The sequence below is a fragment of the Gobio gobio genome (genome assembly GCF_949357685.1).
Source record: "Gobio gobio genome assembly, chromosome: 16".
Classification (NCBI taxonomy): Eukaryota; Metazoa; Chordata; class Actinopteri; order Cypriniformes; family Gobionidae; genus Gobio; species Gobio gobio.
Window position 1 is genome coordinate 37,040,399 of NC_137109.1, and position 17,831 is coordinate 37,058,229.

The following is a 17,831-nucleotide window of genomic DNA, read 5'->3' on the forward strand; positions in this document are numbered from 1 at the left end:
ATAAGCTTGGGCAAGTTCAAAGCACAAACACATATGGACACAAATTAATTCATGCTTGTGAGTAGCAGAAGAAAAGACATGGTTGAAAAAAAGGAAAGATGAAAGGATGCTTGATGGAATTGAAACCAGTCTGGACTCACATGAAATTAAGCTGAACAGAGAGAGACATACAGAGTTTGCAATGGCATTTAAGAGTGAGTTCAAGCGGGGAAGTGAGAAGCTTAACTGAGAATTTTTTTTTGTAACCTCAGCAGCAGAAGGGCAGAAAAAAACAGATGATAAGGTAATTATGATGTAAATGTAAGCAGAGGAAATGGTTTCTGCTCAGTTAATGTTCAATAAAATTCTGATATTCCTTTAGTTACATAAAACATGTTTTTTAGATTACCAGTTCACGCATATAGTGGAGTCCAAAGTTCTGAGTACACAATAAAATTTTATTCAAAAGTTTGGAGTCTGTTATTTTAAGTCTCTAATGCTCATCAAGGCTGCATTTATTTGATCAAAATATAGTAACATATGTAATATTGTGAAATATTACAATTAAAAATAATCAAAACATTTTAGTGGAAAAAACATGTTTCTTTCCCTTTGGACTGTTTAAATAGGAAACAAGCATTTCCCAAAGAGGAGCTGTCGTGGAAAATAGGTGTAAATCAGACTAAACATAAATACTGCAGCAGCGAGGCTGTTCTACTCTCAGGCCAGCCAAGGCAAAGGAGTAAACGCATGTCTATTGGAATGGAAAAGAGCTTGTGTAGTTTAGCAGTGGGAAAGGTTATGAGCAAATGATCTCGAATGAATGAACGTCAGTGCTGTGATTCCTACTCCAGCCAAACCTGGTCAAGGTGGCATGACCCAAGGACTTTAAGGCATATTCATGCTGTCCCAAACTTGCTGCCCCTCTCATATCCCACCTACCACGTCCCTCCGCAGTCTTGGGTTGGCTTACGAGTGTAATTTTGATACAATTATCCATTTAGGTGAGGAGGACGCTGGCTAAACTGCAACACATGTACCCCGTGGCCTGCAAACAAAGAACAAAAGGCCACTGCTGGAAGCTCTCCACCAGTCCCCTCATAAAACAGGCAGCCCAAACCACCGTCTGAGTAGAAGCCACAGTCTCTCCCCGCTGCGTCCGTACGCAGTATGGCCTCCTATACGATATAGGTGAGAAATGCAGACAAGAGGGAGCCAGGACTCGACAACAGCCAACTGTTTGTTGAGTCTATTACTGTCGGAGGCAAACTTAAGATCTTCAAATCCACTCACGGATTCATACATCCAACATAAATTTAAACTCTCACAATATGGACAATTAGGTTGTGCAGAAAAGCCTCAGATCCCTCGCCCTGGACTCCTGCGAAGCAGCGCTGGGAGAAAACAATGCTGGCAGTGTGTGGTGCTCTTTAGAAACAGCAGGGGTGCAGGGTCTGGGACCACCGCGGGGGAAAGAGGTAGAGGCCCAGGTGCTGTGGGACATTTTAAAGTACAGTGGTTTATGACACGGAGACTGATTTAACTCCATGACACATCAGTGAATGTGGCAATGGTCAGTGTGAGATGATGGTGAAGCATTTCTTCAACAGCTTCCAACACCCTCTCTGGTAAACAACACCTTTACTCTGACCTTTAAAACCCAATATGCCATTCTTACAAACCCAAATTCCCAGAGTTCCCCGTGCCAGATTTAAAAAAAGTACGGAATATGTGAGCAACATTGGAGAGCAAGTTAACAATCCTATTAAAATGCCTTAAAGCTGTAAAACTGCGCTAATCTCTGTCTATATTTAAAACTTGAGTTGTTGTTCTCATGTACAATTGCAGACATGATTTTGAAAAAAAAATGTGTTTCTATTTACGCATGTGAAAAGCACAAAGACTTTTCGGTAACTGTGGTCAGGAAAAACTGAAGGCTTAAATTATAGCTGTTACCTCAGCTTAGGTTTATTGCCAACTGATTACACCAAGCCATCAGCTGCCTGGTTTGATAGGGGCACAATATCAACTAAAAGCTAAAATTACACTTTCATGAGGAAATATGTGGGGTATGGATTGCACACACATTAAAATATGAGGGCACGGTTCTGCCCATGCTTGCCCTCAGTGCAAATCCTAGTGCAGATTAGATCCGCTCTGATGACAACAGGTGCTATTGAATGTCACCAAATTCCTCAGTCCTGATACAATCAGCCCTGGCTGGAGTTTCCCTGTTGTGTTTTTGGTGTACATTAATCTACATTAAGTAGCTGCTTCACAGGAGGATCTCTGTAAAAAAACACCTGTCAGGGGTAATTTTTATAATTTGCTATGCTCACAAATGTATTATGTAAAATTGGCAAAACCTTTCTTAAACACGCACATCATGTTCTGAAGAGAGTGGTGATGATGCTCAATAAAAAAAACTCTTTAAAAAAAAAAAAAGGATTTTGCTTGAAAGACAGCTAGTTAAAGTTCCAAACCTGTATGGCTTTCTGCTGTGGAACACATAAGAAGGTACTTGGAAAAATAGTGGAAACATTCTTCAAAATATCTTCTTATGTGTTCCAAGGAAGACAGAGAGACATACAGGTTTGGAACAACATGAGGGTGACTTAGAAATTACAATTTTTGGGTGAACTATACCGTTAAAGGGTTAGTTCACCCAAAAATGAAAATTCTGTCATTAATTACTCACCCTCATGTCGTTCGACACCCTTAAGACCTCCGTTCATATTCGGAACACAAATGAAGATATTTTTGTTGAAAGCTGATGGCTGAGAAAGGCTTCAGATAGGCCTCCATTGGCATTCAGTACATTTACACTCCCAAGACCCATAAAAGGCACTTGAAACGTCGTTACAAAGTCCATCTCACCACAGTGACTCTACAATAATTTTACGATGCGACGACAATAGTTTTTGTGCGCAAAAAAAAAATCAAAATAACACCTTTATCCAACTTGTTCTTGTCTTCCGTGTGTGCCTCCACGACGCATGCGCAAGAATATGACGTAGCGCCGGGGTTCGGGAATCCATGAAATGCACACTTTAACCCCATTTTGAGAACTACGCCGAGACCTATAATAATAATAATAAACTTTATTTTATATAGCGCCTTTAAATGTTACATCTCAAAGCACTTTACATAAAAATATGAATTAAAAAACACATAACATTGCAGGCAGTAAAAAATAAACAAAATAGACAAATGAATCACATAAAAGCTATCCTAAAATAATATGTTTTAAGTAAAGATTTAAAAACACTAAGGGATTCTGCATTCCTAATCTCAGAGGGCAGGGAATTCCACAACTTAGGAGCCAAAGAAGAAAAAGCCCGATCACCCATAGTTTTCAGCCGTGTTGTTTGGACATTTAAAAGACCAGCTTCAGAGGAGCGTAGAGCACGTGTTGGCGTATAGAGGGTTAAAAGCTCACACAAATATTGAGGGGCCAAATTATTCAAGGCCTTATACGTGAGCATTAGAATTTTAAAATCAATACGAAAACTAACAGGTAGCCAGTGCAATTTTTCAAGGATTGGAGTGATATGCTCCCTTGCACTGGTCCTAGTTAGAATTCTAGCAGCTGAATTTTGTACCAACTGTAATTTGCTCAGGGTAGCTTTAGAAACTCCAGCCAGCAATGCATTACAGTAATCAATACGTGAAAAAACAAAAGTGTTGATTAACTGTTCTGCCACAGAGAAAGTCAACATTGGACGTATTTTTGCAATGTTTTTCAGATGAAAAAATGATGCTTTTACTGTGTTACGAACCTGATGGTCAAATGTTAAGTTGGCATCAAATATCACCCCCAGATTTTTCAGTTTAGTTTGAAATTGTAAATCAGAGCCATCCACACTTAAGGTTATGGACTCTGCTTTACGCAATTGATGAGGTGAACCAATGAGCATTACTTCAGTTTTGTCACTGTTTAGACAGAGAAAATTTTCAGACATCCATTTTCTAATCTCAGCAAAACATTGAGAAAGAAAAGACACGGGCATATTGACATCAGGTTTTGAATGTATATAAATCTGAGTGTCATCGGCATAAAAGTGAAAGTTAAGACCGAGAGTTCGTAAAAGTTGGCCAAGTGGAAAGATGTAAATATTAAAAAGTAAAGGGCCCAAAACTGATCCCTGGGGGACACCAGAGTGCACTACACCGACCTCAGACTTGTAATCACCCATCACAACAAATTGCTTGCGATCAGAGAGGTAGGACCTAAACCACTGTAATGCAGTTTCAGAAACTCCAAAGACAGTCTGTAAACGGGTGATTAAAATGGAATGATCTATAGTGTCAAAAGCGGCACTAAGATCAAGAAGAATCAGTAAGGACAGACGACCAGAATCAGAAGCCATTAACAAGTCATTAGTGACCTTAACTAACGCTGTTTCAGTACTGTGGAGTTTGCGGAATCCAGACTGAAGTGGCTCAAAAAGGTCATTAGAGGAAAGATGAGAAAGCAGTTGAGAAGCCACGGTTTGTTCTAAAATTTTGGCAAGGAAAGGAAGATTTGAGATGGGACGAAAATTATTCAGATTATCAGAATCCATGTTGTTTGTTTTTGGTACAGGGGTGACAGCAGCAGTTTTAAGTGCTGCTGGCACGACACCAGTGCCCAGAGTTATTAATGATTCTCAAAACAACAGGAGAGAAGGAATCAAAACATGATTTAAAAAGACATGATGGTATCGGATCAACTCTTGAAGTTGAGGCTTTCAGTTTTGAAACCAAAGTAGACAGAGACTGGGAGTTGTGAATAGCAAAGTTAGAGAGAGAAATACCAGAAAATGCAGAAATTTTTAAGGAGGAGGCAGCAGAAATATTAGTGGAAACAATGTGGTTACGTATATTAACAATTTTGGTGCTAAAAAACTCCAAAAACATATTACAACGGTGAGTTGAAGCAGGAACATTAGAGAGGTTGTGATTTTTAAGCAGCTTATTAATTGAGTGAAACAGTTGTTTAGGATTTCTCTGGTTGCTGACAATTAACTGAGAAAAATAAACAGATCTAGCTGACACAATTTCAGCCTTATATTCAAGTAAGCTGTCTTTCCAGGCCTGGTGATGAACAGTTAAACCTGATATGCGCCATCTACGCTCCATTTTGCGACACAAAGCCTTCATAGCACGCAGATCATCATTGTACCAAGGAGCAGAGCGTGCAAAAGAAATGGATCGTGATTTCAAAGGAGCCATCGTGTCAAGGCCAGACAAGAGAACAGAATTCAGCACTGAAATATTATCATCCAGATCATCAGAAAGAGAACCACAACTTAAAGAAGAGTCAATAAAGTCTGAAAAATCAGTGGGCTCAATAGATCTCCACTTGCGATAGTTAATGATACGAGAAGCAGTAGTGTTTGTGACAGGTAATTCCATGTTAAAGAAGACAGCCCGGTGATCAGACAGACCCAAGTCCGAGGTTGACAACTGAGACACAAATGCACCATTGGTAACCACAAGGTCTAAAATGTGGCCTTTGTCATGTGTGGGACAGTCCACGAGCTGGTTAAGTTCAAAGCACTCCAAGATGGACAAAAAGTCTTTTGTTATTGTGGAGTCTTTTATATCCATATGGATGTTGAAATCTCCCAGGAGAAGAACTCTTTCAAACCTGAGGCAGAGAAAAGACAAAATGTCTGATAATTCAGATAAAAAGTCTTTATTTGTCCTAGGAGGCCTGTAGACTGTAGCCACTGCAGTAGAGAGGGACGCAGAAACACTCAAAGCAAGACATTCAAATGAGTCTGTTTTGGGGACAGACACGGGACACATGTTGAACTGTTGACTGTGCAACACAATGATACCCCCACCTCTACCAGAGGTACGCGGGAGATCAAATAATCCATAGCCAGCAGGAGTCAGTTCGTTAAAAAGAAGACCATCAGATTCTTTGTGCCATGTTTCAGTTAAACAGACAAGGTCGAGCTTTTGTTCTAAAATAATGTCAGATAAAATAACGGCTTTGTTGTTGACAGAGCGCGCGTTAAACAGTGCTGATTTCAGCAGACGCGGGTGAGCAGATGGATCCGAAGCAACCTCCGCACGCCTGAGTGCCGATAAATTATACAAGTTAACCCCTGTAGGTCTTAACTGCAGTCTATGGGGTTTGCGCAGAAATCGCGGGTAGGCGACAGCTTTCAATATTGAGCATAAAAAACTTCGCCTTGGAGAGCGATGTATGTAACGCTTATGTCGCAGTATTCCAAGATTACTGCAGAGAGCACGTATGTCACTCGCAACATCTAAATGTCCGTTCAAGTTCAACAACTGGCGAGCAGTGTACCTGAGAGCCATTCGGGGAGGATCCACACCAACAGCAGCCTCACAGCGGTGTAAACAGTGTACGTCCTGGGCCAGGCAACAGTAGAGTATATTCCAGTAAACCGCACTCAGAGATAAAAGCAGTAATCCAGCATGCGATGCATAATTCCACATCACGAACGAATAAAATGACATTGGCTCATAAAAGAAACTTCTAAAAACGGGAGAGAGGAGCGGCAGCCAAACGCGCCAGCGTGCCCTTTCAACCGGAACATCCCTAAAGCATCCCTAGAGACCTAAAGCACTATCAATGTAGAATTCAACAGCTTAGATACGCGCGTCTTCCTCTGCTTGTAAACAAATCGCTTCTGGGTCATGTGTCCGAACGCCGGATCTGCGTCATATTCTCGTGCATGCGTCGCGGAGGCACACACGGAAGACAAGAACAAGTTGGATAAAGGTGTTATTTAGATTTTTTTTTGTGCACAAAAACTATTGTCGTCGCATGGTAAAATTATTGTAGAGTCACTGTGGTGAGATGGACTTTGTAATGACGTTTTAAGTGCCTTTTATGGGTCTTGGGAGTGTAAATGTACTGAATGCCAATGGAGGCCTATCTGAAGCCTTTCTCAGCCATCACCTTTCAACACCTTTCCCTTCATTTGTGTTCCGAATATGAACGGAGGTCTTACGGGTGTCGAACGACATGAGGGTGAGTAATTAATGACAGAATTTTCATTTTTGGGTGAACTAACCCTTTAACTCTTCTGTGGTAGGGCCCACTAATCTTTACTGAAAAACAATGGAGCTTCTTAATAGGAAATAGTGGCATTCCCCCCAGCAAAAGTCACAGCTTTAAACACTCAAACACTGCAAAAGGAGGGTCTAATGGGCCTTTTGTTTGGGGCTGTTGGTCATTGCAGTTAATGACTTCAGTAAACTCTACATCTATATTCCAAAGGGAGTGAAGCAGTCCAATGCACCATAACTCTGAGTTCCACAGAGCTCTCGGGGACGAAACAGGAAAACAGCAGGCCGCCATCACTCCCCATACAGGAGGCCCAGAGCAAAAGACATCAAGGGGAGGGAACCTGAAAACACTGGCTCGGCCAATTAAGCAGCTGCCTCGCTCAGCAGAATAATCATGCTTTACATCCGCACACTAGTTGCCTCCCCAAACGTGGCAAGACGTACAGGAAGAGCCGAGGGCTTCTGGGTCCTCAAGGCCTCTCAACTTCTCCAGACCAGTTCAGATTTATGGCAGAGAAGGCAGCAGGTCGTCTCTGTCTCCTCTCTCTGTACAGAACGTTTTGGCTGGAAATGCCTGCCCCACAGTCCCTCAGCAGTCATCAGGAGAACCACACGCTCCGAACTGCAGCAGTCCAGCACAAACCCCCCATTGCTTCAACCAGTCTCACAACAGCTACATGTCTCTACACCTCATTTTCTTTCTCCTTCCATCCATCCAAGAAGGTGTGTATTCATTTCCTTGCCTGTCAGGTTCTAGTGGGAAAAAAGTCTCTACTACCCGGGTAAAAGTATGAACATTGTATTAAATTACAGCCTACATAAACAACTGCAGGTATTGTGTGACGGACGACATGAAGCCATCCTTTGTTCTCTAGATTTGATAATGCAAAATGGCATCAGTGCCATATGCTCCAACAAAAGCTAACAAGTCATACATTTCCATCAGTACAATGCTCTCTTGTGCTTTTTCAGTTAATGTTATGTACATGAAACCATGCTTTGCTTTAAAGTACCTTGCCAGTCACGTCAGTTTTGTCAAATATGATTTGGGAGCAGCTATGTGAGCCAACTGCCTTCCTGTGCCCCAATTAACTTTTTGTGAGGGCATCTAAAGGTTCCCCTGCTCTTTTTTTGATTTCACTTGAAAACTCATGCTTCAGTTCTGCTGTTTTGAGATGCCATCTGTCTAGCTGGGGCACTATCCCCCTAAAAGACTACCTCAAACCGTAGTGCGTGTGCAACGTTTCAGGTTTTGATTAAGCCTGGATGACTGATGTGGCCTAAAAATGCTCTGGGTGTGCAAAAGTACAAAGTACTAAGATATAAAGGGTTGTGGTGTATGGAGTGGGAGGCAGTCTTTACCAATTACAATGAGTGTGAAGTTAAGGGCGAGGCTGCCAAATCCATTGGTGACGCGGCAGATGTACTCTCCGGCATCCTCCAGTTCCACTTCTTTGATCTTCAGACTCTGCTTCAGAACCTTGTAGCGGCTCCAGCCTGGATTGACATTCCGCCCATCCTTCACCCACAGGATCAATGGAGGGGGGTCACCCTCCACAGGGCATGGAAGACGAACCGTGCGGCCCAGTTTTGCCGTCTGTCTGTCCTCTACCTTACGACTCACCCATGGAGGACCTGGTGCAAAAAACAATGTCTTAAGAAACAGAAGAGCATTTGTCCAATTTACATAAAAAACATTACGAAACAAAAATGGCCATTCAAAAAAAAATGTTTTAGTGTATATAGGAGCTGATACACCTAATACACCATGTCCCACAAAGAAATATATATAATAAAAATATATTTAATACAAAACAATGAATAATAATAGTAATAACGAATTTCAAAAGTAAAATTGAGTAATTCAGTCAATTTAATAAAATGGTAAAAAAAAATATACATGGTTCATTTGATTAATATTTTTAATGATATTTTTTAAATAAGTGTATTTTTCAAATAATTATTAATACATTAACAATTGTAATAAATGATTAGCAAAACAAATAATAATAATAATAAATAATTAAACAAAATTAAAAGGTAGTATATTAAAATAATTCAGTTTTATATACATATTGTTAATGTTATTATTATTTAATACTTTTAAGGATTTTTTTCTATAAATATTTGTTTTTTTTGGTGCATTTTGCTTTTATCATCATCATTATTATTGCATTAACAATATTAATAAATGTATTAGCAATAATAATGAATGATTTAATAAAATAAATTGCATTATTATTATATATTTTTTTGTTTACTGTTTTACTACCCGTAATTATTACCGTGAGTAACACAGATACAACAAATGCATGCAAGGTTTGAGGTAAATTGAAATGATTTTGTTTTCTGCTCCAGATATACACTTACAAAATAATGTATTATTTTTAAAATGCAACATTTGATTTGCAATATTGATTAGTAGCAGCAGTATTGTTTAGATGACTAGTCTTGCATATCCTTATAAAAGACTAGCCAAGTATGAGAAGATTCATGCACCCTGTGGACTGAAATGTTCCTTGGCTGGCATATAAAATATCTGACATGAAGAAAAACACACCATGTCCCACAATGTTATGAGGGGGGAAGCTAGGCAGAAGAATTTTATGGGGAATTTCTTTCCTTGCATGCACAAGGTCCTTTTCATCCCTTCCTTGCAGCTTATGAAGACTCCCATGAGCACTTGCTTTCCATTTCCTTCATACTGGCTTGTGTGTACGTTGGAAGGCACCTCTCATTCATGCCTGGTACTGTCACATCCTGTTGCTGCTCTAGCAGCTGCTGTGAGAACCACCAAGATTATAAATTGAAAAATGACACTGAACCTAAATGTACTTTTTTCTCTCTTTTTTCCTTCAAGTCTCTCTGCAGGAGTGAAGTGTTTTCACCTGAAGTTGCTGGTTGCCATCCAGGAAAGTGCCACGAGAAAAGGCGGGAGGGAAAAGAAAAGGTTGTTTTGGTGCTGGAATTAAATTACAGTAAATTCCAGAATGTTAGACTGAGAAGGGCCGAGAATGGCAGAAAAATTCCTCTCTGGAAATAGAGCAGAAAAAAGGTGGAAATGAACATCACAGCTGGAGAGAAGTCTATGTTAGATGAATCATGCACTTAACTGAAAAACAATTGGTGGGTTAATAAACATTTGTAAGACATTGGAAAGGAAAACAGTTGTATGTTTATGATGACTAGATTTCATGTAGGGTAACTGTTAATCGGTGGGCTCCTCAAACAAACAATGGATCTTTTCACTAGCGGAGAAGAGATAAGGGGCATTGCACAGACCATGTGAGACAGATCTTATGAACCTGGCGGCTGAATGAATGCAAAAGAAGAGAATAACTCTTGAGTGTTTGCTTAAGAATATTAAAATAACCTAGTGGATACCATAGATGCAGAAGCTGAAATAGCTCATTCCCTCTCCGTTAACAGGCCACGCTTTACACACGGCATACATAACAAGAATGTGTTAGACGAAAGATGTGACTCAAGAAAAGAAAGCTTGGAACTGTCATTTAAAATTGCACACTTAACTATTTGTCATAGAGTTGTGCCTAAGCTGACTGAAAAGCTTTGATGTGAGGCAGAGAGAGGCGTCATACGTGCTGACAGACAAATATTGCCCATAATAGTGGAAAAGACAAAAGATGACAGGGGCCACACACATGCCCCATACATCAAAAACATCTCTGGCGGAAGGTTATGGCAGACAGGGTGACAGAAATATCCAATATGAGTTGGAAATAACATCACTGTGTGCTGAGAATCAGGGTCTACCTCATAAACAGATGTTTAGGCCGAGAATGAAGTATTCTCGGTTGAGGTAAGGATTCGTTGTGACGACACTACCTAAAATGTTAAAACCCTCTGAGAGGTTGAGCCTCTAAATGCAATCCCTTTGCAGCAACACAGTTAAAAATAATATTAAAGCTTCCTTTTTAAAATTCTTATTATTTTTTAAATCTGGATGAACTAGTTGACCTCAGTAAATGCAGCAATGATGCATTAAAGAGTGACAGTAAAGACACTTATATTTTACACAAAATACTTTTTTTAAAATAAATACTGTTTAACAATAAAATCCTGAAAAATGTATAATGGTTTGCACAAAAATTGTAAGCAGCACAACTGTTTTTAACATTTATAATAATAAGAAATGTTTCTTGAGCAGCAAATCAGTATATCAGAATGATCATGTGACACTGATGACTGGAGTCTTGAAAAAGGAATCAAAAAATAATACTAAAATATAGCTGTTTTAAACTTATAATTTAAACTTATAAACTATAATATTTAACTGTTTTACAGTATTTTTGATCCAATATTAATGCAGACTTGGTGAGCATAAAAAAAGAAATTCTTCCAAAAACATTATAAAATCTTATCAACCTCAAACTTTTGAATGCTACTTTGTTTTGGCTAAACTCTAAGCCATCATAAGATGTTTCTTTCATGACAGTCTGAGTGAGTATGTATTTCAACAAATAAACAAACAAAAAAGACACTTGACAAAAGTCAAGAGCTATAATAAATATAGTCATATTTCATTATACTGAAAAGTATTGCTAAAAATAGTCACACCTAATTAAAACCAAACTCACCCAATATTTGAAGCTGCTAAATATTTTAGTGCCTACAGATTCAGCTTAGCAACATTAATGTGCATGTCAAACTATAGTCTATAGACGAGGAAAATGTGAGCATGACAAAAACAGAAACAAAGAGAGAGACATCATCTTGCGTCCATCTGCAGACATCAAATGCAATGGGCTTTTGACAGACCTCCCAGGAAACAACCTCAGCACATTCGAGACAATGTTGAAGTCAAGATCAGTGGATTGATGCTCCATAAAGTTCATACACATTTATTGCCACCCTGACTGTACAATAAATGACTACAATTGCATGAATCACTGGGCTAATTACTGTCTATCTATATACTGGACTAGACACATGACCGGTTAAATCTCTACTGTCAAAAAGAAATCCTAACAATATGGATTACCAGCTACCAAGCATGATGCGCTTTTTCACTGGCCCGTTTTGTCTCAGACATCTTGATATGGTTTTTTGATTTCTCAAAGGATTTATGAACAGGTCTTACAGACCGCAGTGAAATACTTTGAAGCCTCGGCAGCCTCCACAGCTTTAGATGAACATCACTGGTGTCACATGAAGAGCTTCAAATGGACCTTGTCAGCATGCTGCATGGATAAATGATTAGAATGGAGGAAGTGACATGACCATCAAAGGCTGAGACAGATGGAAAGAGAGAGAAAGAGAGAAGGCAGTGTGTAAGAGAAGGTGCAGAAGTAACACTGAAGACTAAGATGAACAGTCCAGGCAACTGGTGCTGTCAAAGTACATGTGTGTCCACAACATCCAAAACAGCCCAGCCCATAGTGAGTGCAAGAGCCTGCGCTGCACATTTCTGTCAGTGTTCCGGGCGATTATTTTAGCTGTAAATCACCCGCCGCTGTTACAAACCTGCTGAACATAGCTTATGACTGCATATTAATTTTTTTTTAGTATGAATTGAACAAAACATGTAACAGCATTTTAGTTTCTGAAGCTAAACTTGGTGCTACGAACATTAAGGTCATAGGTTTGATTCCCAGCGAACAGATACGCTGAACTTTATAATAAAGTTCAAGTTGTTAACATTAGTTAATAGTATATTTTTTCAATGAGATCCGAGAGCTTTCTGACCCCTACATAGACAGCTATTTAATTAACACTTTCAAGGTCCAGAAAGATAGTAAAGACATTGTTAAAATCGCCCATGTGACTCAGAGGGTCAGAGAGCTCTCGGATTTCATCAAAAATATCTTAATTTGTGTACCAAAGATGAAGGTCTTATGGGTTTGGAACGACATGAGGGTGAGTAGTTAATGACAGAATTTTCATTTTTTGGTGAACTAACACTTTAAGTGACCCCTGCCCCAAACTTTTGAACAGCAATATACATATACTAATATATTTGTAACATTTCAGATTGTATAAATTATTGTTGTATGAACAAATAAGACAAATTACAGATTTTTTTCACTCCTTTTTTATATATTGTTTTTTCACATTTTTAATATGATACTGTTTTTAACTTTTGATTAATATAGTAATATACACCGCCCGGCCAAAAAAAAAAAAAATTCGCTGTTTGGATTTAAATTGGCAAATGCTTGAGAGATTTTTGTGTTTCAAGCATACTATATGTTTCGCAACAGTTCTTCTTACCCTAATTAATGGAGTGTGTAGCTTTTCATTTCTATAACCATGCAGGAAGTAAATGCTATGAAATAAATGCTGTGATGTTATTTCCATCAAGAGGTGCATCAATTTTTGTTCCAGATCTTGTATTGACAATGCAAGAGTCCAGCACTCTGTAAAGTCTCTTCCAGCACATCCCAAAGACTTTAAATTAACTTAAGGTCTAAGCTCAGAGGTGCCAATTCATGTGTGAAATGATTCTTCATGCTCCCTCCCAACCATTCTTTCACAGTTTGAGCCTGATGAATCTTGACATTGTCATCCTGGAATATGGCCATGATGTGTCTTCCTACATGGTTGTTTAAGAAATGAAAAGCTACACACTCCATCAATTAGGGTTAGAAGAACTGTTGCCAAGCATACTAGAAACATAAAAATTACTGCAATTGACTCAAGTATTTGCCAATTTAAATCCAAAGGATTCCAAACAGCAACTTTTGTTTTGGCTGGGCAGTGTATAATGCATTGACTATAATGTTAAAGGGATAGTCCACTCCAAAATGAGCATTTACTCATGCTGTTCCGACTTTCTTTCTTCTGTGGAACACAAAAGAAGATATTTTGAAGAACACTGCGAATAGAAACTAAATATTACCTCATTGACTTTCACCGTATGGACAAAATTCTCAAAATATTAGGGATGTAACGGTACACGTATTCGTACCGAACCGTTTCGGCACAGAGCTTTCGGTTCGGTTTATGCATGTACCGAACGGTTTCCGAATACAATCTTTAACAGTTCACAGTCGGCTTGTTTTAAGCACGGAACACACTTCAATCCGAGTTCCCACATGAACATATGAAGTATTCAGTCCATTTTATCACGAAATTCAAGCGATAAATTGCCGTTTGGACGCTCTTTAATGTGGCGTGACTGATCACAGTTCAAGCGGCCACACAACGCGGGCGCGCACGTGATCATCTGTGAACGCGATCGATCATCTCTTCCTAAAGAATAAACATGAATGAACATCTGAAGGTATGTTGAGGATACATTACAACTTACCGTCACGTATCATATGTGGTGTAATCGCTCAATCAGTGTTTCAATGGCGGAAAGACCTCTATATAACTGCTTGTAAACTAAACAATGTCATGTAGCATCACATTTACCTCCGGCGGTCATTCAGTGTCCACAGAATTGTATTCACTAGAGAAATCAACTCTTTCACTAAATATGTTCACTATATTAGCCTATATATTCATTATATTCTACTTAACCTGTTAGGGATGTCTTGATTATTTCATGTAGGTTTAATTAAAGCTGTCATGAAAATGACAGACACTGTCAAAAAATGATTATATTTAAACAACGAATTGGAGAAAAACAGCAATATCTTCAATACACTTTTAGTTATAATTTAATTCATTTAAGGACAGAATTTTTTCTTTTCACTAAATCACTGTTTAATAAAAAGCTATTTTGTAAAACTGCTGTACCGAACCCGTACCGAACCGTGACTTCAAAACCGAGGTACGTACCGAACCGTCAGTTTTGTGTACCGTTACACCTCTACAAAATATAGAAGACAGTACATAAGAAAGATTTGGAACAACTTGAGGGTGAATAATTGATGACAATTTAAATTTTTGGGTGAACTATCCCTTAGATGAATTGAACCTTATTGTAAAGTGTTACCAATTAATTAAAAAATTATAATTATTATAAAATATAAATATAAAATAATTATATATAAAAATTATAAAAAAGTCTTCAAAAAAAAAAATTAGCATCATGCATTTTCTGATATAACACTCCCCTCTATGAAAAAATTACAATAGCACTGGCAGCCAATCAGATGGCAGCTTCTGCCAGGTCATCTAGAGTTTGATCTACCACTGCCATGATCTAGACGGCAGCTTCTCCTATGTTGAATCTCCTGAAAAAGGGGAGGAGAGCAGCTATTGGACTCAGCATGTGATCAGTGATAGAGACAGATAGACCAAACACTACAGTGCTGGTCTTGGCAATGGAATGTGACTCTTTTATCAGGGAGAGAGATAACGGCAGAGATTGAGGCCTGATGCTGTTTGCGCAGAGCCTCCTACTCCGACACAAACAGAGGATGGCTAGGTAAACAGGTTCACTTACACCTTCCCTCACTTTTAATTCTGGTAATCTGAACGCAGAGTTGTGGTTCTGTCACCGCCACTGCTCACAGCTGTCTCTCTACGGTGTGTAATCAGATCTTGAGCCAGACTTTGCACTCGACCAACTGCTGCCTCTGGAGCCAAGCTAACTCAATAAGGCACCGCTGCAGTCTGACGTCATGTGTGCAGTTCCACACAGACTTCCTTGTGGATTTTGTGCTGCTCTTTGTGCCCTGAGGAGGATGCAGAGCAGCTGCCTATCATCCAATGACCATTAATTCAATTAAACACAGCAAAGCCCAGGCTGCCCTGTCTCACTTTGTCTTAATCTTGAACATGTACATCTTTCCAAATTAAGCACTAAGAGGTTGTCAGTTTTGCATTTGCAAATTCCTGTTTTATTTTTTAAAATTGGGTCACTGAGATTTTAAAATATTTTTGAAAGAAGTCTCTGTAACACTTTACAATAAGGATTTTTATTAACTAACATTAACAAAGATTAATAAATACGATTTATAAATAAGACTTTCAAAGTTATTTAAATGCATTGAGTAGATCAAATAGAAAATAAAATGTAAAATATGAATGTGGATAAAAACTGGCAAAACCAGATAGATGAACTTTAAAATCAGTACCAGCAATCTTACTTGCGTCAAACGGTATCTGCAGGTGGCGTCTTCTCACAAACAGACAAACAGAGCAGACTATTACCTGTAGCCTACATCCTATTGTTGTCCTGTGCGTACAAATATGAAAGAATCCACGCAATTATTAGTGAATGATACCCACTATGACTGCTGGATGGTTAAGAAAACATTTATTTGTTTTTTATATATTTATTATATAAATAATATTAATATAATATAAACTAAAGGTATTAACTAACAAGGCAGACAAGGAAAGGAGAAATAGACCTAAATGCAGAACTTTTTCTTTATTTAACAAATCTAAAACAGTCGTAAATATGACAAATTTGCACAAAGACAACAGCCGACAATACATAAGCAAACAAGACACAGGTGAAGATCGGAAGAATCGGCCTGAAAACGCGAACTTTTGAAAACGGATTTCAAAGTGCAAGTTTTGACAATACCGTTATTGTCTCAGTGTAAACAACAAAAATGTGAACTTGTGAAAACGGTGACGTCATGCGCATGCATATTTGGGCTATGTGTTCAGTCTATAGGCCCATTAATTTTTCTTTACAAAGTGACATCGCCAACTACTAACCTGAGATGCCTATCATAATACAGCGTTTTAGTCGTTTTTGAGGATCTGTATGAACAGGGATCGTTTTGACAACCTAAAAGAAAAACATTTCTGTTTTTAGTACATTGTTGTCATGTAAACCTTAGAGATACACTTCCTCTTGGGGGGAATCCCCACCTCCTTTTTTAAGTGCATTCAACTTCATCAAGTGGGCGAGGAAAGTTTATTTGGACAGACCCTCGACCCCTCAATTTTGACAGAGGGAGCGAGTCTACTCAATGTATACACTTCAGGCAAATCCATTGATGACAATGCAACATGAGTGTACATCACATCAGATCAAGCTTAATTTACCACCAACCCACACAACTCTAGTGTATGACATTTCGGTTATTTTGACATTTAACCACATAATACTTGTAGCTACCTTAAGCTGGCTGTTTTTTACACAGTTATAGTTTATTGTATTGTTATCATTTTTGTTTTGTGTAATTATTATATTTTCTCCAACAGCTCAAGCATATAGGTCTATAGAATGATACGTAAAACAAATTCCTAAGGAAAAAAAAAAGGGAGAGAAGGGAGCTTGCGAGTGCTCACTTTGTGGCCGATATGCGCCCTTGATGCATACTTTTGCAACGGAGGAAGACAATGAGGGCTTAGGGTTCCATTTGGGACAGGATCTTAAACGCAGCCAGAAGAACAGAAGAACCAAGAGAACAAAAAACAAAAAAACAACAGGAACTAAAACACAGGAAATGCAAACATACAAACTAACAGAAGATCAAACTGATTGTGACAATAATATAATATAATGCTATTACCTGTAGGGTACCCTTATATTATTTATTTATTTACATTTTATTTATTGTGTATATATATATATATATATATATATATATATATATATATATATATATATATATATATATATATTTATTTACATTTACATTTATGCATTTGGCAGACGCTTTTATCCAAAGCGACTTAAATTACATTCAAGGTACACAATTTACATTTTGTCAGTTCTTGCTTTCCCTGGGAATCGAACCAATGACCTTGGCGTTGCTAGTGCCATGCTCTACTGTTTGAGCTACAGGAAATCTGTATATATATAATTAATATAATTTAATATAATATAACTGTTTTTAGTTTAGTTAACTTTTTATTCTTTGTTTTAATTCAGTTTGAGGGTGTAAAATTACCCTATTACCCTATAAAATTAACTAAACTAAATTGATGGTAGCTTTTTATGA

At 38.3% G+C, this 17,831-nt stretch overlaps 1 protein-coding gene across 1 annotated transcript in view; it reads right to left on the bottom strand.

Annotated features, from left to right (window-relative positions):
* Nucleotides 1-17,831, bottom strand: part of fgfrl1b (fibroblast growth factor receptor like 1b) — a 46,558-nt gene that overhangs the window by 14,843 nt on the left and 13,884 nt on the right. The window contains exon 3 of the mRNA XM_079838657.1: nt 8,374-8,646. Within this exon, the coding sequence (XP_079694783.1) occupies nt 8,374-8,646 (273 nt within the window). The remainder of the gene's footprint in view (nt 1-8,373; nt 8,647-17,831) is intronic.